The sequence below is a fragment of the Aquarana catesbeiana genome, linkage group LG01, assembly GCF_042186555.1.
Source record: "Aquarana catesbeiana isolate 2022-GZ linkage group LG01, ASM4218655v1, whole genome shotgun sequence".
Lineage (NCBI taxonomy): Eukaryota > Metazoa > Chordata > Amphibia > Anura > Ranidae > Aquarana > Aquarana catesbeiana.
This window is the reverse complement of record NC_133324.1, coordinates 597,038,611-597,062,236: the sequence shown is the minus strand read 5'-3', so window position 1 is coordinate 597,062,236 and position 23,626 is coordinate 597,038,611. Positions and strand designations below refer to the sequence as shown.

Here is a 23,626-nt window from a genome sequence, read left to right as displayed (position 1 = left end):
CTGAACAGATCACATGACTGACTTCCTGCTCTATTTAAGCCTGCTGCTGGAGCTGCTCATTGCTGAATTATTTTCAGCTTCTCCTTGATACTGTGTCCCTGTGTATCCTGATTGAACTTCTGTTATTGACCCGGCTTGCTCTGCCCTGTGATCCTGATCTCCTGATTTACCCTTGGCTTGTACTTCTGACTTCTCTCTGGCTTGCTCCACTGTGTCTAACCTTAGCTTGGCTTATCGACTCTGCTACAGATCCATCTTCCTGTGTATGACCCCGGCTATCCAATCTCATCATCTGAACTGATCTTACCGTGTATGACCCCCGGGCCTGGCTCTCGTTTCTGTCTCTGGTTCTTCTCTGTCAAGCTTACCTGGTACTCTGCAAGCACACCAGCTTTACAGTTCATCCAGCCTGTTTCTGCTACATCACGGTGACCAGCTCATCTCATCTCAGTACCTGGCAAACCGTGCTTCTCTGGGCACTGCTCTCCCTGTACCACTTTCAGGGAAGCGCTGCACTTAGCCGCAAGGCGAGCCCTCTCAGCATCTCGGCCTCACACCTGGTACGTGACAGATCCAGTCTGTCTGGACAGTATGGTCACATGCTGACATAGCACCATCCGCATGCAGCTTTACTCTTCAATAAGACACAGAAGTTGATTCCATTGCAATTTTGCTTCACATAATTGCAGTACAGAGGATGTTTTCCTAGTCTCCTGATGTGTAAGTAGACAATGGCTTCCTAAGCCCTCTAAAATACTAACATCAACTGAGGTAATATGGAAGAAACAGAGAAGATATAGCAAGCACTGAACTAACCAGCACTAAACAGGAGAGGAGGACAGAGGAAGATACCAAAATACAAAAGCAAATAAATTGTAATGGCCCTAAGCCACCACTAGATGTCAGCATACATCACAACAATAAGATACATTATGCAATTCAATACAACACAAAAAAATACAAATATGACAGAACAGTGTCCATAAACACATATTAAATGTGTTCATATGCATCAAGTAGATGCTTCTGATAAAGTATTTTGGAGATGAAACAAGTTGAATGAAGCTTATGCACCAAGCATGAAAGTAGGAGCTGATGGTGCATCACTCCTAGACCGGATTAAAGCCTCGTACACACGATCGGATTACTGGCCAACAAAACCGTGGACTTTTGTCCCAAGGGAGTTGGCCCAAACTTGTCTTGCATACACACAGCACACAATTGTTGGCCAACAATCACAAATGTAGTGATGTACTACATGGTTTTTCAGCTCTTTAGCACCACCCTTTGGGCTCCTTCTGCTAATTTCGTGTTAGTAGAAGTTTGGTGAGTGTTGATTCGCGCTTTTCATTTCACGCTTTTCATTTCGTGCTTTGCAGTTTGTTTCTGAACGGCTATTCGTCAACCCGACATGTTGTGGAATCGGAAGAGATAACATGTTATTTATTTTTGGCCTTTGTTATTGATTTGACTTTTTTTTTTGGTTGAATAATGATTTGATTTGGTATATTTTCTATATTTTTGGATGCGTAGAATGCAGTTTTTGGTTAAGTTCTATTGGCAAATAGCATGTCTAATTTTATTTGTTTTCTTTTTTTAATGCGCAATAAAAAAATTGTGGAGAATAATACTTGGCTATGTGTTTTACTTCAAATGACAGTTTGGGAGTAGGCAGTTACATTTAAAAAAATACAATGTAAAATTGACAAGAGACTCCAACATAGTTGTATCCTTGATCTTAAAAGCTACAGGATAATAGTGTTGTGGTAGTGTTGTGGTAACTTGCCCAAAAAAATAAAAAATTAAAAAATAATATTATTCTTGATATCACTAGAAAAAAAAAGCCTTTGATAATTTGTTTGCAATAACTCCATCAGTATCACCAGCAAAGCGGCTTCATTATTATCCCATTAAAGAAGAACAGAATGTGCGCTGCATTTCGAGATTTCATAATTTGCCACATCACAAATGTTAATTCTCCATTACGAACGCTAGTTTACAATACCGCTTCTGGCTCGTCCTTGCTTTCGAGCATGCGTGTTTATACTTTGGACTTTTGTCCGACGAACTCTTGTACACACGTTCGGAAAATCCAACAACAGACATTTGTCCACGGAAAATTTTAAAACCTGCTATCCAACATTTGTCCGCGGAAAATCTGACAACAATTGTCAGGTGGAGCATACACACGGTCGGATTTTCCGCCAACAGCCTGTCATCACACATTTCCCATTGTTAAATCCGATTGTGTTTACGAGGCTTAAGTGTTCATCCTTAGTGCTGGGTTTTAGCACTATATTTGTCAGTGGTATTAATTTGTGTGATGTAAAGAAGTTGCGCTGTGCATTTCTCCTCTTCTTATACCTCACAATGCAGTTTGCATAGGGGACATAAAGGGGAAGGAACACAGATTATTATCATGTGTATTTATTTATCATAAGCCAGTGTTTTTTTTGTTTTTTTTTACCTATGTATTTAGTTAAGGGGTCGAGGGAAATGGGAGACAAACATTTCTTGTAAAGACTGTACACTGTATGAAAAAGGGGAAAATGTGAAATTTGAAACTGGATTATATCTCTGGATAGGCACTGATTTATTGCTTCACATACTGTATAATATATCTTTATGGACACTATGGGGTAGATATACTAAAAAAGGCAAAAACAGAACATTCCATAGCTCAACTCACCAACCAGTCTGCCAACTGACCAAATTAACCTGTCCAACAGTCTGCGTTAAAAACAGGGATTTAGTTAGCACGCATTTACAAACGCATGCATAAGCTGCAAGGCCTCTTCACGGCACCCTGTGTATGCTTGCAGTCCTAATGCTACTGAATTTATAAGCTTCTCCACAATGGAAGCACATGCATTAAATGGATAGATGAGGCGCAGGTGGGCCTGGAGGCAGCCCAATCCCCCTTAAAGGAAGAGGAGCACACTGGACACCCAGCAAGAGCACAATGGCAGCAAAGGTGTACAGTGTGTCCCTGGACCATATTTTACACCAGTAACAAACAAATGGCCCCTGCCCCCACCTGGCTTTCACAGCAAGGAGCACATAGAAGGGCAAAAACATAGATATACTAAAGGCAGATATGCTGTACACTTTGCAAGTGTAGTTGTTCCGGAGCTTAGTAAACCAGGTGACGATTCACTTTGCAAAGAATACGCAATAACATGCAGGGAAAATTTATAAAAATGTTTGATTTAAATTGAAAATTATTGGATGATGAGGGTCAGCAGAGCTTTCCCTCATTTACTTAGCACTGGAGCAATGGCACTTGCAAAGTGCACAGTCTATTTGCCTCTTTGTAAATGAATCTCTATAGGTTGAAATATGAACTATTATTAAAATGTATTATTATTTAGAAACATATGTATGTATTTATTTTGTTTATTTAAGATTTTTATGCTTGTAATGAAATCTAGTTAGGTTTGCCTAACACACAGTCTAGGTATTGTATCATATCATGGTAAACTTCTGTCAATGACAACAGCCTCTGAGGGTAGCCACAGATTTGGGATGTCATTTTTTTCATGGTAATGAAGATAGATAAAATATGGAGCATTCATCAATTTTCTCACATTTTCTATATAGACAGAGAGGTAAAAAAAATCAATAAGCACTTTTAGAAGCTTCTGTAAGTGATCGTGTCATTTTTAGAGAGTGTTATATCCGTGATGGCAAAACATTATTGCAATTTGTTGTAATGTACCTCTGCTTCTTTGTTTTTTCTTTCTTCATATAAGTTCCATCTATGTACATTATTTTCCTTTAATAAAGAATATCTTCTCATCTTCATTTTGATGTCATTTATCTCCCTTTCTAAATCAGTAATTCTATAAACAGATATAATTATTTTGAATACCAAGTACAGCATACAGCTAGTTTGCTTTAGTGCTCCCCCTCTCCAACAAAACATAATTATCTTTCCTTCTTGTTCCCACAGCTTTGCACATCCACTAAAAAGAGGAAGCCTTGTGTAAACAAGGAGTTGCTCCAGTCAGAGCCTACACAGGGCTGAGGATTCTATATCCATTGTCATGTGACAGCATTGGACCAACTGCCAAGCACAAGCACTGTCACATGAATGGGAGTGAGTTGTATGATTCTTTATGCCTGGAAATTCCAGGAATTTGCTTTTAAATGGAATAGAGGGGTTACAGTTTAAAAGGTATGTGCTACTGGGTAAGAAACAAACAAGTTTGCTTTAAGTTGGGCTTTATAGTGTTTCTAAAGCCAACACATGTTAAGCTCTTTGCATAGGGTGGTGAATGGTGAGAACCTATATTAGTTTTTATTGCTAATTCCACACAGGGGAGATTCACCCTCTCTATATGTCCTGGTGACCACTGTCTTTAGGACACTAAGTGAAAATCCAAAAGTCTAATTGTCATTAGACGAAAGGGAAGGGAAATCTTGCACCTGTTGGTGACAACAGTCTAAAGCAGCCATTCTCAATTAGGGTTCCTCCAGAGGTTGCTAAGGAGATCCTTGAGCTATGGCTGGTTGATCTCCCATCTGATGGTTCCTGCATAGTTTTGGGTTCAACGTCAGTTTGCAAAGCCAGCAGCAGGATACCAGTGATCTTTTCAGCTGTCTGTAAAGATGACATTTATTATACCACCCCTGTAAAGGGTGTATTCTTCTCACTGACCACCAATGTAAGGGACATTTCCCAATGACCCTGATTAAGTCATTTTAACAGGGGTTCCCTGAGAATTATGTCAAGGGTTCCTCTGTGGTTAAAAGATTGAGAAAGTCTGGTCTAAAGGGTATTTTCGCACCCTGCTATGTCTCCGGCGAGGCATAGATAGAGATAAAAAAATAAATTAAAAAAACAAACAAAAAGCTTTAACAGTTTCCCACTCCACCCTCCCCCCAAAAAACAAATAAATAAATACATTTTTAAAAATTTCAGATTTCATGCCCACCTATTTGCATGTGACCATGCCATTTGTGCTATTTGTGAGTTGATTTTTACAGAAAAGGAAACTTTTGCTATATCTGAAATACATATGCTATCTTTGGTACTGCCAGTCAAATGGCCTGTGTGGTTGAATCCATGCTTATCTGACACCACAAAGCACAGATAAATACATAGCCACAAAGTGTGTAGTTAATGACAACCTAAAAACATATTTTAGGGACATAGAACCGTACAATTTTTACACCTTTTTTTAACACTTAGTGCATTTGTGTAATCACTTGGTGAATACAATTAACATTGCAGCAAAATCCAGACAAGACATTATAATATTTTAGCATGCTAGAATATTTTTTGTGAAATATTCTATATTAAATGCATTAATATAATATTTAATAATATTATTAGTAAAAAATAATAATTGTGATCATAATAATGTACAAAAGTATTAATGGAGGAGATCATGAAAGCACATGTTTGATATTGCTTTTTTGTTTTCAGTCTTTGTCAAAGAAAAGTGATATAAATCTAATATAAGCATCAGTCCACTAACCTAGGCCAATGCTTCTTAACCTAAAATGCAAACACCATAAATATGTTTTGAAAAAAGGTACAGTATAATTTATTTGCATCTCATGTGATATTATGATCTCTTTTTACATACCTGTTGGAATCAGTGATAGCTGGTAAGTAATGAATACAATGGTTTTCTTTAGTTCCCATTACATCTCGACTGACAAACCCTGGGCTGAAATTGTTGTTTTTCAAATAAGAAAATCTTGATTCCAAAAGCTGAAAAAAAATAAATGGTAGTTTTTCCATTTGTGCAAACTGATATAAAGGAAAAGCATAGCGCATTTTCAACAGTGATTGATTTAGAAAGAGTTTGCTCAGCCATTTACCCAGTGAAAGTTGATGTACATTTGTTGTGTGCAAATGGGGCAAAAAGCACATGTAAATAGGCTATGTCCTGTGCTGTTTGATTCATTTATTTTCAATGGAAGATATCGCATTTTGCCACGCTAAGTATTATAGGAAATTCCTTTGATACTTAGCCCCAACTAACAGCCAAATTTGGTATTTTAGATTAACCACTTAAGGACCAGCCTCGTTTTGGATTTTGGGTGTTTACATGTTTAAAACAGTTTTTTTTGCTAGAAAATTACTTAGAACCCCCAAACATTACATATTGTTTTTTTTCTAACACCCTAGAGAATAAAATGGCAGTCAATGCAATACTTTCTTTTGCACCGTATTTGCGCAGCGGTCTTATAAGCGCACTTTTTTTGGAAAAAATTCACTTTTTTGAATAAAAAAATAAGACAACAGTAAAGTTAGCCCAATTTTTTTTATATTGTGAAATATAATGTTACGCCAAGTAAATTGATACCCAACACGTCACTCTTCAAAATTGCGCCTGCTCGTGGAATGGCGTCAAACTTTCACCCTCAAAAATCTCCATAGGAGACGTTTAAAAAATTCTACAGGTTGCATGCTTTGCGTTACAGAGGAGGTCTAGGGCTAGAATTATTGCTCTCACTCTACCGGTTGCGGCAATACCTCACATGTGTGTGTTTGACCACCGTTTTCATATGCGGGCACTACTCACGTATGAGTTCGCTTCTGCGCGCGAGCTCGTCGGGACCGGGGGTTTTTTTTAAATTTTTTTTTTTATTATTATTTATTTTACATGATTTTATTTATTTTTACACAGTTTAAAAAAAAATGTGTCACTTTTATTCCTATTACAAGGAATGTAAACAACCCTTGTAATAGAAAAAAGCATGACAGGACCTCTTAAATATGAGATCTGGGGTCAAAAAGACCTCTGATCTCATATTTACACCAAAATGCAATAAAAAAAAAAAAAATAAATCTAAAAAAATTACATTGAAAAAAATGTGCCTTTAAGACGTATGGGCGGAAGTGACGATTTGATGTCGCTTCCGCCCAGCAGTGTCATGGAGACGAGTGGGCGCTATTTTAGCCTCACTCGTCTCCAGGCACAGCACGGAGAAGGACGCAATTGCCTCTGCCGCTACCGACGGCTCCGGTAAGCGGCGGAGGGCACCGGATCATGGCGGGAGGACCGATAAAAGTGATCTCGCTGCGAATCCGCTGCAGAGACCACTTTTATCTTAAAGCCGACCGCCGCAAGTAGACGGGGATACCAGGGTTATGGCAGCTAGCTGCTGTCATAACAACGATATCCGCCGCCAAAGTTTGGACGTACATCGGCGTGCGGCGGTCTGCAAGTGGTTAAAAATCAATGATTTATAACCAAACAGCACAGGATATAGCCGTTTTACATTTGCATTTTGCCCCATTTGCATAGTCCATGGGTGAATTCACTTTCAAATGCACTTTAACTGCATGAATGGTTATGTGAATTCATTATAAATCAATCCCCACTGGGTATTTTCTCCCCAGATACAGTGTTTTTTTAACCTTTATAAATGCTAAATAATATTTATTGGGGGAAATTATTCAAAGTTACATATTGGGTTGTTGCAAAAGTATGTAATTCTCAGTTCATTTGAGGAGGGGGGAAGTCTGGTACTTCAATTAATGGTAAGATAATTAGGTGTAAGGGTGGAAAGCCCTGCTTTGTTTAAACAATGGAATTCAGCGTCCTCGCTATCCATGTCTAAACCTAACAACATTGTTTTGTGTAAATATGGCTTGAACAAAGGAGACTTCTAAAGACCTCCGAAAAACAGGTATTGATACCAGGCTGAAAAAGATCATACAGATCATGTGTAAGAGGAGGCAATTCAACATCATTGTCAGTCCCTACAGGAGTTTTTGGCAAACAAGGATCAAAACAAGAGCAAGGTTAGTACGTTTTGGGAAGAGCTCAAAGAACCCCTAATGTGTAGGGAACTGAAGGCATCTTTTGAATCAATGAATGTTCATGGGTCCATCAGGGAAATACGGAAAAATAATGCATGCCAGGGTTACAAGGAGAAAGAAACTTCTATCAAAAAAGATTGCTGTCCATTTACAGTATGCTAAAGACCAAGTAGATAAGCTAGAAGTCTGTTGAAAGAATGTTCTGTTGATGAATGAAACCAAAATAGCAATGTTTGGCTTGAATGAAACGCATTCTGTTTGGAGAAAGGCAAACACTACATTTTAGCATTAATGAAAACATGAATTCTGAATTGTACCAGACAATTCTGCAGGAATTTTTTTAGAGTATCTTTCAGAGTATCATGAACTACAGCTCAGAACAAAATGAGTAATGCAGAAATAAACTACACACGATCCTCCTAAGAATTATTAAAGCAGAAGTAAGTTAATGGTTTGGAATTGTTGAGTCAAGTCCTGACCATAAGTTGACAGAGATGTTGTGGAAAGACCTAAAGTGGACAGTTCACCAACATCTCACAATCCCACCAACATCCCTGAGTTTAAACTGGTCTGTGAAGAGAAATGGGCTAAAATTCCTCTAAGCTGAAGTGCAGGACAGATGAACAGCTACAAGAAAAGTTTGGTTGTAGTTTTTGTTGCCCAAAGTAGGGGACACCAGTTACTGGAAGCAAAGGTTCACATTCTATGTGTTCCACACAAATTTGTACAGTAATTTTGGATAATATCCCTCAAATACTGTATATAAACAAGCATTCTGTTTTTGACTCCTTTGTTTAATTTAATTTCCTTCATCTCATGTCAAGACTAAAACAGTAATAGTAGAAACTTGTACTGTGTTAGCTCTCAATTTATACAGAACATTTGGATTTTAAGTGATACCCTTAAGTATATCTAAAGCCTAAACCTTTTAATATTTATTTTTTATTTCAGATAGAGTAGTGGAGATTTAAAATCCGGAATTTTTTGTCATCTGTGTCTCATTAGGAAGATTACCGTTTTCTTCCTGTTCTGTAGAATCAACAGGACGTGAGATAAGCTTTACAAGTTGAGGAAAATTCCATCTTAGACTGTTGTCATGGGAACAATTTTCCCCATTGGAATATTTTCCCTCTATTAATGTTTTGCTGACAAATCAAAAATATTGATTTACCCTAACTTTCATTCCTGGGGACCTTGGTGATCAGGACAGTTAGAGAGGGTTGAATCTCCCCATGGGACACAGAAAGCAACAAAAACCTGATATTAGTTCTGGCCCCTCATCACTCTATCCAAATCTAAAAAAAATGCCTTTAGTTTACCTTTAAATTAGTAAAGATGCAAGCTTGTGGGATGACTAAGATCCCTTCTTCAGGTTTTATATAAAAAGGGGTTAAATAAAATCTGAAGAAAGTATATGTCATTGCAAAAACTTGTATCATTCATAGCTTAAAATGATTGTAAAAGTTAGTTTCTTTTAAATAACAAATATGTCATACTTACCTGCTCTGTGCAAAGGATTTGCACAGAGCACCCCCGATCTTCCCTTTCTGGGATGACCTGGCGGTGCTCCTCCTTTTCATTGGGTGCCCCCACGGAGAGCCGCTTTCCATAGGGGCGCCAATGACACAGACTACAGGACTTGCCCCCCCCCCCCCGGCTCTCCTGTCACTGGATTTGGCTATTGGCTCCCGCTGCTGTCAATCAATCCAATGAGAACCCGAACTGGGCTTGTGCTCATCGCTGGAACGATCGGGTTCAGGTAAGAAAAAGGGGGGTCTGGGGGGCAGCTAAAGCACAGAAGGTTTTTCACCTTAAAGCATAGAATGAAACTTTACAACCCCTTTAAGCCCGCCAATAAAGGGTTTCACTTAAACTCCAAATTTTCTGTGTGAAAATGGTATAAACTGGTGTGCTCCACAGTAGTACTGTATTATGACATGTTTAAGGACTCGTTCACACCATACATGCATAAAAACTGATGTGCAGATTTCACTTGCAGAGACATCAATTTCACATCAATTTACATCAGTTTTCATGAGCATTTCAGTGAGTTTCTATGCACATTGACATCAGTTTTCATGCACGTCATTTATGTGCCCTGTTCCCTTGCCGAAAACTGCATACACATTGCAGATTCCTGTGCAGAAAAAATCAGCGCGGTGTGAGCCCATGCAGAATGCCTGCAGAAAAACTGATGTCTCTGCACTATGGTGTGAGCGCGGCCTAAAATTAAATACAGATATTTAAATATTACAAGTTTTAACAATCGGTATATTAGCATTATTACAAGCCCTTACTGACCTCTGTAACTGCAGGCACTGTGGAATAATTATTTGTGAAAATTGACAGCAGCTCACAGGGATATTGGTGAGTGTGGCCAAATTGCAGTAACATTGGAAGGAGCTTAAAGGTGCATGGTTAAATAAAACTTGAGCCCACTCATTCTATACACGTCCCACATGCCACAGTCTTTCTACTCACAAAATATACTTTACTCACTGCACCAAAAGCAAAAGTTTAATAGACACATACAGTATCTCACAAAAGTAATTACAGCCCTCACATTTTTGTAAATATTTTATTATATCTTTTCATGTGACAACACCATTCACACAGGGGCAAAACGACTTACAGCGCGACTTTGGGAGGCAACTTGGACATGACTTGAGTATGAATCACAGCACGACTTGGGGCAACTTACAACACAACTTGAAGTCGCCTCCAGGACAGGGAACTTTACAAGTGTCCAATCAGAGCTTATCAGCTGTGTGTGAAAAGGAGGGGGCTGGCTGTTTAGTGGAGTAAATTACTTTCTGTTTCCTTTCTGCTTCCTGTAAAGTTGCCTCAGTATGAACAGTGATCAGACTTGGAGGCAACTTCCATTGAAATCAATGGGTACAAGTCGCCTTCTAGTCAGATTGAAGTAGTACAGGAACCTTTTCTGAAGTCGGAGCGACTGCAGTAGTGTGCATTGAGACGGATCCATTCACTTACATAGATTTTTTCATGTAGCGTGACTTGAGGCGACTAGGGGCGACTTGGGGCGACTTGAAGTCGGATCCAAAGTTGCCCCTGTGTGAATGGGCTCTGAAGAAATGACACTTTGCTACAATGTAAAGTAGTGAGTGTACAGCTTGTATAACAGTGTAAATTTGCTATCCCCTCAAAATAACTCAACACACAGCCATTAATGTCTAAACCGCTGGCAACAAAAGTGAGTACACCCCTAAGTGAAAATGTCCAAATTGGGCCCAAAGTGTCAATATTTTTTAGGAACCATGAATCAGAACGAGACAGAAGTATAGTTAAATCACACTTGTTTAATAATAAGAAAAATAGTAAGGTAAACAGAATAAACGTAGTCAAAACAAGCCAGAGTTCAGTAACCGGATCGGGTAGTCAGCCAAGCAAATGTCAGAGAGCCAGGGATAAACGTAGTAGTACAGCAAGCAGGATCAGGAGCCAGAAGGAATGTCAGCCGAGCAAGTCTTCAACAGGAACACAGGAAAAAGTCTCTGTGATGCTGACAAAGGCAAAGGCAGAGATCAAGTGAGCTGGACGGCTTTAAGTTAGCAGGACTGACGAGCAGAATCAACAACAGCTAGGTAACTGTGGAGAGAGATGGGAGCTGGCAATTAGCGGACAGCTGAGCGGCCAGCTCAGAGAAGGAAGGGCTGCGCCCAGCCCTGTCAGTACCCCCTCCTCAATGACCCCTCCCTCCCCCTCGGAGGACCACCAGGCTTGAGGGGAAAACATCTATGGAAATCAAGGAGGAGGACAGGGGCATGTACGTCCGAGGATGAGACCCAAGAGCGTTCCTCTGGACCGTACCCCTTCCAATGCACCAGGTCTGCTACGGAACATACGGGAGTCAACAATGGATTGTACTTCAAACTCCTCATGGTTCTCAACCTGTATAGGCTGAGGTTGTGGCACCGAGGTGGTAAAGCGGTTGCAGACCAAAGGTTTCAATAAGGAGACATGAAACACATTTGAAATGCGCATACTAGGAGGAAGGTCCAAGGCGTAAGCCACTGGGTTAATCCTGCGAAGGATACGGAAAGGCCTAATAAACCGAGGTGCGAACTTCAAAGAAGGAACACGAAGTCTGAGGTTGCGAGACGACAGCCAGACTCTGTCCCCAACCTGGTAGGAAGGCACAGGCAGGCGTCTGCAGTCAGTATGGAGTCTGTACCTATCGTTGGCATGTTGCAAAGCCTCCTGAACTTGTGCCCAAGTGGAACGAAGACCACAGAGATGCTTTTCTAGCGCAGGAATACTCTGCGGAACAAATGAGTCAGGCAACATGGAAGGTTGGAAACCATAATTCGCCATAGATGGGTACAATCGGGAAGCAGAATTAAAGGCACTGTTGTGAGCAAACTCTGCCCATGGTAATAGGTCTGACCAGTTGTTATTATGGTCATAAATATAGCAATGTAGGAATTGCTCCAAAGACTGATTGGCTCGTTCTGCGGCCCCATTAGACTGCGGGTGATACGCAGAGGAGAAAGCAAGCTGAATTCCCAACTGTGCATAAAAGGCTCGCCAGAACCGGGAGACAAACTGACTACCCCTGTCCGAGACAATCACCTTGGGTAGCCCATGTAAGCGAAAGATCTCCCGAGCAAAAATAGAAGCCAGTTCCTTAGAGTCGGCAACTTTTTAAGTGGAATACAATGAGACATCTTTGAGAACCGGTCAACCACCATAAGGATAACTGTGTTATCCAAGGCTTGATGAAGGAGCGCGGCTGTCATGTCATTGCAGCCCGTACGCTCATGAAATGCGTCGCTTGCCAGTGACGTTATCTCTCCCCGCCTGCTGTCCATCTGCGCTCCAGGCCTCGCTTTGTTTTTCGTCTTCACCATGGCCGGCCCACCATTCTAGCGGTGTCCTCTACACGCAGGCTGAGCATCCAGCAGGCAGGAAGAGTCCCTTGACTGATCTGATGGTTACCCCTTGATGGATGTTGCACATTTACATGCTGTTGATGACTTCCAAAATGTGAGTTTTTTTGACATGTGATTTATGAATTAACTGTTCTTACGTCTACACCCAGAGGCGCCTCTCTCTTTTTGTACTTCTCCAAGCAAATGTCAGAGAGACAGAGATAAACATAGTAGTACAGAGCCAGAAGCAATGTCAGCCGAGCAAGTCTTCAACAGGAACGCAGGAGAAAGTCTCTGTGATGCTGACAAAGGAGAAGGCAGAGATCAATTGAGCTGGACGGCTTTAAGTAAGCAGGGCTGACGAGCAGAATCAACAACAGCTGGGTAACTGTGGAGAGAGATGGGAGCTGGCAATTAGCCGACAGCTGAGCGGCCAGCTCAGAGAAGGAAGGGCTGAGCCCAGCCCTGACAAATATTTTGTGTGACCACCATTATTTTCCAGCTCTGCCTTAACCCTCTTTGGCATGGAGTTCACCAGAGCATCATAGGTTGCCACTGGAGTCCTCTTCCACTCCTCCATGACAACATCACGGAGCTAGTGGATGTTAGAGACCTTGCGCTCCTCCACCTTCCATTTGAGAATGTCCCACATAAGCTCAATAGGGTTTAGGTCTGGAAACATGCTTGGCTAGGCCATCACCTTTACCCTCTGCTTCTTTAGCAAGGCAGTGGTTGTCTTGGAGGTGTGTTTGGGGTCGTTATGTTGGAATACTGCCCTGCGGCACAGTCTCTTAAGGGAGGGGATCATTCTCTTCTTCAGTATATCACAGTACATGTTGGCATTCATGGTTCCCTCAATGAACTGTAGCGCCCCAGTGCCAGCAACACTCATGCAGCCCCAGATCACGACACTCCCACCACCATGCTTGACTGTAAGCAAGACGCACTTATCTTTGCACTCCTCACCTGGTTGCTGCCACACACGCTTGACACCATATGAACAAATAAGTTTATCTTGGTCTCATCAGACCACAGGACATGGTCCAGTAATCCATGTCCTTAGTCTGCTTGTCTACAGCAAACTGTTTGTTGGCTTTCTTGTGCATCATCTTTAGAAGAGGCTTCCTTCTGGGACAACAGCCATGTAGACCAATTTGATGCAGTGTGCAGCGTATGGTCTGAGCACTGACAGGTTGACCCTCCACCCCTTCAACCTCTGCAGCAATGTTGGCAGCACTCATACATCTATTTCCCAAAGACAACCTTTGGATATGACGCTGAGCACGTGCACTCAACCTCTTTGGACGACCATGGCGAGGTCTGTTCTGAGTGGAACCTGTCCTGTTAAACTGCTGTATGGTCTTGGCCACCATGCTGCAGCTCAGTTTCAGGGTCTTGGCAATCTTTTTATAGCCTGGCCATCTTCATGTAGTGCAACAATTCTTTTTTTCAGATCCTCAGAGAGTTCTTTGCCACGAGGTGCCATGTTGAACTTCCAGTGACCAGTATCAGAGAGTCAGAGCCATAACACCTAATTTAATACACCTGCTCCCCATTCACACCTGAGACCTTGTAACACTAATGAGTCACATGACATCGGGGAGGGAAAATGGCTAATTGGGCCTAATTTGGACATGCTCACTTAGGGGTGTACTCACTTTTGTTGCCAGCAGTTTAGACATTAGTGGCTGTATGCTGAGTTATTTTGAGGGGACAGCAAATTTACACTGTTTTACAAGCTGTACACTCACTACTTTACATTGTAGCAAAGTGTCATTTCTTCAGTGTTGTCACATGAGAAGATATAATAAAATATTTTCAAAAATTTGAGGGGTGTACTCACTTTTGTAAGATACTGTACATGCCTCAACATGTTCATTTTTAAATGAGTAAGTCTCCGTTACATATGCTTTTGTGAACATCATTACAAGGCAAGGCAAGCAAATGACATGGGGAATACACTAATACCTAGTTAAAACAACAAAAACATTTGAAAATGTACAATGCCTTTTAAAATTTCTACATTCAGCTACTAATTTCCAGATGCCGAGTGTCTAAATTAAAACTTATTTGTTTACAGTCTTGGTAGATTGCCATCAAAAGAACCTGTATTTACTATGCTTATATTTTTGGTTAATCTGTTCCCGTTGATGTGGCGAATATATGCGGCTTCTTGGTGGGTGGGCTTTAAGACCGAAAGCCGTATCTATGCGGACCTATGTAAAGACTCTTCTGTGCTCAGAAAGCGTGCCCTGTGTGCTCCCAGCACAGTCACCGGTGGGGACCAGAAACCTCCCGATGCATTCTTGCAATTGGGAGCTTTCCGATCATGTGACCGCTGTGACAGCCAATCACAGTGGTCACATGACCAAAATGCCCGCCTCCAGTTAGAAGCTCCTAAAGGGTCGAGAGGAGGTGTCAGAAATGGGTTAAACAATAATCACAAAACAAAAATTACATATGAAAACATAACATGGAATATGTATCATAAGATTATGCTCAACTTTTCTTTCTAATAATGGTATGGTTAGATCATTTATGTTAAAACTGTGACTTATATGTGCACAGTCTAGTTTACAAATATGCCATTTTTGAAATTTACCTCTTGTCTCAGCAACAAATGTTCAAGTGTCACATCGCTGCTGGCTATGTCATTTTCTTGCTGTTGTAAGCAGTCATTCTGATGCTGTAAGGCATGGTGAGCGTTCCTTAGGCTCTGGTGAAGAGCAAACCGCCTCTTCTCTGACCAAGCAAACTCATTTTTTAATTCATCCTCAAAATATCTCGGACTTGAAGAACAACTTTGGAAATGACAAGAAACACCAGTTAAGGATATTTAAAGGCCAGCTTCATCCAACGACAGAGTCACTTTGCATAGATTTGTAATAATGTACACTGCGTACATAACTGGAAGATCCAGTTACAAGAGCAAGACAATCCCTGGAATTCATAAAGACTGGCATAGGCAGATTTTGTGATTTTGTCTCGCATTCTAAAAGTGGTGAAGAATATGCCAAATCCATGTACCTGTTTAGAATGTTTGTTGAAGAATGTACCTGTTTGTACTTGAATTTGGCTCACTTTGCGCCACTTTTTTTTCCCTCCTTACACCAAAAGAGAGTTGGTCTAAAATAGCTCCACTTTTACATTTGGTGCATTCAATGCAATTACAATGTAAAAGTGACACATTTTAGAACTACCTGAATTTGGTGCACGAGCCGCTGTCAGAACCAAAAGTGGTAAAAATGCTTAATGAATTTGACCTACTACAAGAGGGAATAGCGGCAGAAAAGTGGCGCAGCAGCTTTATTGAATTATAATCAAAAAAATGCGCTAAGAGCCCAAGGAATTGTAATAGTTCAAAGCAGCTAGCACAATACCCTAATACAGGGCATACATAAATTCAAGAACAGTAGTGCAGCGCTTATGAAGTTATAAAACACATACAGTATGTGCAAATAATGAACAATGCATATGCTGTGTATAGTACAAAAAAGCAAAAACATAAATAATGATTGTGAACATACACTATATTGTCAAAAGTATTGGGTCATCTGCCTTTACATGCACATGAACTTTAATAGCCTCCCAGTCTTAGTACGTAGAGTCCAATATTGATTTGGCCCACTCTTTGCAGCAATACAATCTTCAACTCTTCTGGGAAAGCTGTCCACAAGGTTTAGGAGTGTGTCTATGGGAATGTCTTACCATTTTTCCAGAAGCGCATTTGTGAGGTCAGGCACTGATGTTGGATGAGAAGGCCTGGCTCGCAGTCTCCGCTCTAATTCATCCCAAAAGTGTTCTATCGGGTTGAGGTCAGGACTCTGTGCAGGCCAGTCAAGTTCCTCACCCCCAAATTCACTCATCCATGTCTTTATGGACCCTGCTTTGTGTACTGGTCCAAATCATTTGGTGGAGGGGGGGATTATGGTGTGGGGTTGTTTTTCAGGGGTTGGACTTGACCACTTAGTTCCAGTGAAGATAACTCTTAAGGCGTCAGCATACCAAGACATTTTGGACAATTTCATGCTCCCAACTTTGTAGGGACAGTTTAGGGATGGCCCCTTTCTGTTCCAACATGACTGGGCACCAGTGCACAAAGCAAGGTCCATAAAGACATGGATGAGCGAGTTTGGGTGGAGGAACTTGTCTGGCCTGCACAGAGTCCTAAACCTCAACCCGATAGAACACCTTTGGGATGAATTAGAGCGGAGACTGCAAGCCAGGCCTTCTCGTTCAACATCAGTGCCTGACCTCACATGTGCACTTCTGGAAGAATGGTCAAACATTCCCATAGACACACTCCTAAACCTTGTGGACAGCCTTCCCAGAAGAGTTGAAGCTGTTATAGTGGCAAAGGGTGGGGCAACTGAATATTGAACCCTACGGACTAAGACTGGAATGCCATTAAAGTTCATGTGCTTGTAAAGGCAGGTGTCCCAATACTTTTGACAATGTAGTGTATAATTCCATGAGTATAAGACATAAAAAAGATCAATAAAAGTCCCAATGAAGAGCAAGAAATTGATAAGGTAATCTTCCCTGTATATGATAGAAAAAAAGTCAATCCCAAGAAAAAGCCTCAAAACTTCTTAATACTAGGACCACAATACAAACCACCACAGTGCGTGAAGAGTGGGGGCTTACCAGATTCCAATGACCCTTACTAAGGAAAGGTAAAACAGTGCTTGTTTAGTACTCCACGGAACCTCCAATCTGCTTCTGGGAGTCTCATCAGACAAATACACCACAGTGTGTCCCGCAATTCAGTATGCAATGAGGCTTTATACACGAATGATACCATAAAGGAAGAAAACAATACCCTCCATAGTGTAAATCCATGGATACAACAATGTTAATAAGGATAAATGCACATCAAGTTTCCCAAAAACAAAATGGCCGTGGCTGTTCATGCATGCGCAGTAGCGTGCACTCCGCCTCCACCCTACACGTTTCATCATACGTAATGTCTGATGTGCCCCTGATGTGCCACACTGTTGTGTAATTGCCTGATGAGACTCCAGAAGCAGATCGGAGGTTGTGTGGAGTATTAACTAGTTGCCGACTGCCTCACGACGATATACGCCAGCAGAATGGCACGGTCAGGCAAAGTTACTTTGCCTGCCGCGGGCGGGGGGGTCCGATCGAACCACCCCCGGTGCCCAAGGCGGTCGGTATTTCTCCCCCGGCGATCGGAGGTGAGGGGGAGGCCTTCCATACGTGGCCACCCCCTCGCGATCGCTCCCGGCCAATGGAATGCTTCCTCTGCTGCTGTAATGTAAACAGCGGCAGAGGAAGTGATGTCATCTCTCCTCGAGCCGGTCTTTTCGTTCCGGCGCCGAGGAGAGAAGACATCCAAGTAAGTGCACCAATACTACACTAACAGTAGAACACACCAGGAACACTTTTCACCCCCCATCACCCCCCTGTACCCCCTGTCACAGTGACACCAATAGCTGTTTTTTTTTTTTGCATTGGTGTCAGTTTGTGACAGTTATAAGTGGTAGGGCAGTTAGGGTTAGCCCCCTTTAGGTCTAGGATACCCCCTAACCCCCTCTAATAAAGGTTAACCCCTTGATCATCCCCCGTCGCCAGTGCCACTAAGCGATCGTTTTTCTGATCGCTGTATTAGTGACACAGGTGACGCTAGTTAGGGAGGTAAGTATATAGGTTCGCCGTCAGTGTTTTATAGCGACAGGGACCCCCATATACTACCTAATAAAGGTTTTAACCCCCTGATTGCCCCATAGTTAACCCTTTCACCAGCGATCACCGTATAACTGTTACGGGTGACGCTGGTTAGTTAGTTCATTTTTTATAGTTTCAGGGCACCCGCTGTTTATTACCTTATAAAGATTTAACCCCCTGATTGCCCGGCGGTGATATAAGTTGGGTTTTAGGGTCAGATAAGGTCTGCGTCGCCCCAGGCAGCGTCAGGTTAGCGCCAGTACTGCTAACACCCACGCACGCAGCATACATCTCCCTTAGTGCTATAGTATCTGAACGGATCAATATCTGATCCGATCAGATCTATACTAGCGTCCCCAGCAGTTTAGGGTTCCCAAAAACGCAGTGTTAGCGGGATCAGCCCAGATACCTGCTAGCACCTGCGTTTTGCCCCTCGGCCCAGCCCACCCAAGTGCAGTATCGATCGATCATTGTCACTTACAAAACACTAAACACACGTAACTGCAGCATTCGCAGAGTCAGGTCTGATCCCTGCGATCGCTAACAGTTTTTTTGGTAGCGTTTTGATACAGTCGCTAACAGTCAGGAGCTTTTTTGCCTGTGAGTCTCACTAGTGTACCACTAAATTTAGAGCCCAAAATGGCAAATCTAAGGTACACTAGTGAAGAGGCCTACACGTTTCTGAGCATGACAGAAAGTGAAGAGGAAGTCACTCATCTGTCAGATTCAGGCTCAGAATACGATCCTGTAGAAGACAGCGGCTCTATGACAGATAGCTCTGACGACGGAGTTGTGATCCCTGCCAAGGTCAGGCGTACCAGACCCCGAACTTCTTCTTCTGTCCTTGATGTGCAAGAACCGCAGGTCCCTCATATGGAGCAGAGAAGTACTAGCGCCGCTATTCCTTCTGGTGAACTGGCAAGCACCAGCGGCCTAGTACACCCTGGTCGTACATCCAGCACTGCAGTAACACTTGGTGACGTGGCGAGTCCCATAAGTGCAGTTCAAGCTGGCAAGGTGGCAAGCACAAGTAGTGTCCCGCTGCCACCAAGAAGATGAACACAGGCACGTCGTGCCCATAGTGCCCTTCCTGCTGCATTCGCCAATCCGAATTGGGAACCCACCACTTCTGCAGCACCCGTACTTCCCCCATTCACTGGCCAACCCGGCATTCAGGTGGAAACAGTTGATTTTACGTCACTGGATTTTTATTCGCTGTTTTTCACCGATAGATAGATCTATTGTGGACCAAAGCAATTTGTACGCTGGTCAACACATCGCCGCTAATCCCTAGTCCTCCCTTGCCAGAGATTGGAAAGCAATTACGGTTTCCGAATTTAAGATCTTTCTGGGCCTTTCCCTCAACATGGGCATAAATAAAAAGAGTGAGTTGCGGTCATATTGGTCCACTGACCCAATTTACCATATGCCCGTGTTCTCTGCCTCCATGGCCAGGGCACGATACGAGCAGATTTTGCAGTTCATGCACTTCAACAACAATGAACTCTGTTGTCCTCGTGGAGACCCTGAATACGATCGGCTCTACAAAATTCGGCCCCTCGTAAACCACTTCAACCAACGTTTTGCAGACTTGTTTACTCCCCATCAAGTTGTCTGCGTTGATGAGTCCCTGATTAAATTTTCTGGCCGCTTGTCATTCAAACAGTACCTTCCCAGCAAGCGTGCTAGATACGGGGTCAAGATGTATAAGCTCTGTAACAGGGCCACAGGCTATAAATGTAGTTTTATGGTTTACGAGGGCAAATATAGTCACGTAGAGCCACCACCACGTGTCACCCTTATTCAGAAAGGGGTACCACTTGTACGTGGACAATTATTACAAGAGTGTGCCACTTTTTAGTCACCTGTTTGATCATCAAATTGGAGCATGTGGCACCGTGCGATCTAATCGATCTAATCGCCGGGGTATTCCCCAGCGGCTTGTAGATTCCCGTCTTAGGCTGGGGAGAGAGCCTGCTTGCAGTGTAATAACTTGCTCGCTATGAAGTGGAGGGATAATAAGAATGTTTTCGTTCTTACCTACCTTCATGCAGACACGACGGCAAATTACTACGGCGACTGGTGTTGTGGAGAATCCCCTCTGTGTCCACGAATATAACCTAAATATGGGAGGGGTGGACCTCAACGACCAGTTGTTGGCGCCGTACCTAGTTGCCCGTAAGGCCAGACGCTTGTACAAAAAAGTGTCTATTTATTTATTTCAATTGGCTTTGCTGAACGCTTATGTGCTATACAGAGCTTCAGGACGGACTGGATCCTTCCTTAAATTCCAGGAAGAGATCGTCAGAGCCCTTCTGTTTCCAGACGGTGCTCGACCTCACCTTCCCCAACCAAATGCAGTAAGCCGGCTGCATGAGAGGCATTTTCCGTATGTCCTCTCGAGTACCCCTACACAACGAGCCCCCCAAAGAAGATGTCGTGTCTGCAGCAAGCACGGATATAGGCGTGACACCCGGTATTATTGTCCCTCCTGTCCTGACAATCCTGGTCTTTGCATTGGTGAATGTTTTGAACGCTACCATTCACTAGTTGAGTATTAGCGTAGGGTACAGCACTGCACAGACTAGGCACACTAACATAGGGTCTCCCAAGATGCCATCGCATTTTGAGAGACCCGAACCTGGTACCAGTTACAAAAGTTATAGTTACAAAAAAAATCGTAAAAAAAAAAAAAGTAAAAAAAATAAAAACACAAAAAAATATAAAATAAAAAAAACAAAAATAGTTGTCGTTTTATTGTTCTCTCTCTCTCTCTCTATTCTCTCTCTATTGTTCTGCTCTTTTTTACTGTATTCTATTCTGCAATGTTTTATTGTTATTATGTTTTACCATGTTTGCTTTTCAGATATGCAATTTTTTTATACTTTACTGTTTACTGTGTTTTATTGTTAACGATTTTTTTGTTTTCAGGTACGCCATTCAGCTGCAGAGCTGATTTATTTATCTTGACAGCAACAGCGCTTGCTCCCATGATACATAAAGCCATGACTCTAGCGCTGTCAGAGGTGATTTCACCACCACAGTTACATACTTTAGCATATATGCCGAAGTGTGGGGGCAGCAGTGGGTGGAGGAGCGATTTGCTCCTACCTTTTGCAGGAGGATGCCCCCATGCTTCGGCATATATATATTTTAGGCACAGGTTGCGTTAAATGTTTTATTTTTTTACTATATTTTTTTGTATTTGCTTTGCAGATATGGTAAGTCTTACTGTTATACTGTAATGTTATTTTGTTTTATTGTTAACCATCATTTGCTTAGCAGGTACGCCATTCAGTTGCAGCGTGGATTTATTTATCTTGACAGCAACAGCGTTTGCTCCCATGATACATAAAGCCGTGACTCCAGCACTGTCGGAGGTGATTTCACCACCACAGTCACATACTTCAGCATATATGCCGAAGCGTGGGGGCAGCAGTGGGTGGAGGAGCGATTTGCTCCTAACTTTTGCGGGAGGATGCTCCCATGCTTCGACATATATACGGTGCATGTATGCCCATCATTAGAAGTGGGTGGATGAAGAGTGGTATTCGAATGGTGGGCATACCCACCGATCAATCTCTTTTTTTCGTTCAGTCCACAGGCTGCATGAAAAAAAAGTTTACAATATATGCCAACAAGGATCAGCAACGTACTGGTATGTTGCTGGAATTTGAGTGGTTATACCAGAATGATGCCTGCAGATTTAGGTATCATTCTTTTCAGCCAGCGGTCGGCTTTCATGTAAAAGCAATCCTAGTGGCTAATTAGCCTCTAGACTGCTTTTACAAGCAGTGGGAGGGAATGCCCCCCCACTGTCTTCCATGTTTTTCTCTGGCTCTCCTGTCCCAACAGGGAACCTGAGAATACAGCCGGTGATTCAGCCAGCTGACCATAGAGCTGATCAGAGACCAGAATGGCTCCAAACATCTCTATGGCCTAAGAAACCGGAAGCTACGAGCATTTCATGACTTAGATTTCGCCGGATGTAAACAGCGCCATTGGGAAATTGGGAAAGCATTTTATCACACCGATCTTGGTGTGGTCAGATGCTTTGAGGGCAGAGGAGAGATCTAGGGTCTAATAGACCCCAATTTTTTCAAAAAAGAGTACCTGTCACTACCTATTGCTATCATAGGGGATATTTACATTCACTGAGATAACAATAAAAATGATTAAAAAAAAAAAATGAAAGGAACAGTTCAAAAATAAGATAAAAAAGAAAAAAAATAATAAAGAAAAAAAAAAAAAAAGCACCCCTTTCCTCCCCTGCTCTCGCGCAAAGGCGAACGCAAGCATCGGTTTGGCGTCAAATGTAAACAGCAATTGCACCATGCATGTGAGGTATCACCGCGAAAGTCAGATCGAGGGCAGTAATTTTAGAAGTAGACCTCCTCTGTAAATCTAAAGTGGTAACCTGTAAAGGCTTTTAAAGGCTTTTAAAAATGTATTTAGTTTGTCACCACTTTTTAAAGCATGTCATGTTTGGTATCCATGTACTCGGCCTAAGATCATCTTTTTTATTTCATCAAACATTTGGGCAATATAGTGTGTTTTAGCGCATTAAAAGTTAAAAAAGTGTGTTTTTTCCCCAAAAAATGCGTTTGAAAAATCGCTGCACAAATACTGTGTGAAAAAAAAATGAAACACCCACCATTTTAATCTGTAGGGCATTTGCTTTAAAAAATATATATAATGTTTGGGGGTTCAAAGTAATTTTCTTGCAAAAAAAAATAATTTTTTCAAAAAGTGTCAGAAAGGGCTTTGTCTTGTGGTTAGAAGAGTGGGTGATGTGTGACATAAGTTTCTAAATGTTGTGCATAAAATGCCAGGACAGTTCAAAACCCCCCCAAATGACCCCATTTTGGAAAGTAGACACCCCAAGCTATTTGCTGAGAGGCATGTCGAGTCCATGGAATATTTTATCTTGTGACACAAGTTGTGGGAAAAAGACACTTTTTTTTTTTTTTTTGCATAAAGTTGTCACTAAATGATATATTGCTCAAACGTGCCATGGGAATATGTGAAATTACACCCCAAAATACATTCTGTTGCTTCTCCTGAGAACAGGGATACCACATGTGTGAGACTTTTTGGGAGCCTAGCCGCGTACGGGACCCCGAAAAACAAGGACCGCCTTCAGGCTTTCTAAGGGCGTAAATTTTTGATTTCACTCTTCACTGCTTATCACAGTTTCGGAGGCCATGGAATGCCCAGGTGGCACAAATCCCCCCCCAAATGACCCTATTTTGGAAAGTAGACA

At 42.0% G+C, this 23,626-nt stretch overlaps 1 protein-coding gene across 3 annotated transcripts in view; it reads right to left on the bottom strand.

Moving 5' to 3' along the window:
• LOC141107625 (uncharacterized) overlaps positions 1-23,626 on the bottom strand; it is a 105,343-nt gene that overhangs the window by 64,498 nt on the left and 17,219 nt on the right. For 2 of the 3 annotated variants that reach the window (XM_073598502.1, XM_073598495.1), the window contains exons 3-5: positions 15,278-15,476; positions 5,595-5,722; positions 3,719-3,842 (exon numbers count right to left, since the gene is read on the bottom strand). In XM_073598502.1, the coding sequence (XP_073454603.1) occupies positions 3,719-3,842; positions 5,595-5,722; positions 15,278-15,476 (451 nt within the window). The remainder of the gene's footprint in view (positions 1-3,718; positions 3,843-5,594; positions 5,723-15,277; positions 15,477-23,626) is intronic. The other variant, XM_073598509.1, reaches the window with a different exon arrangement.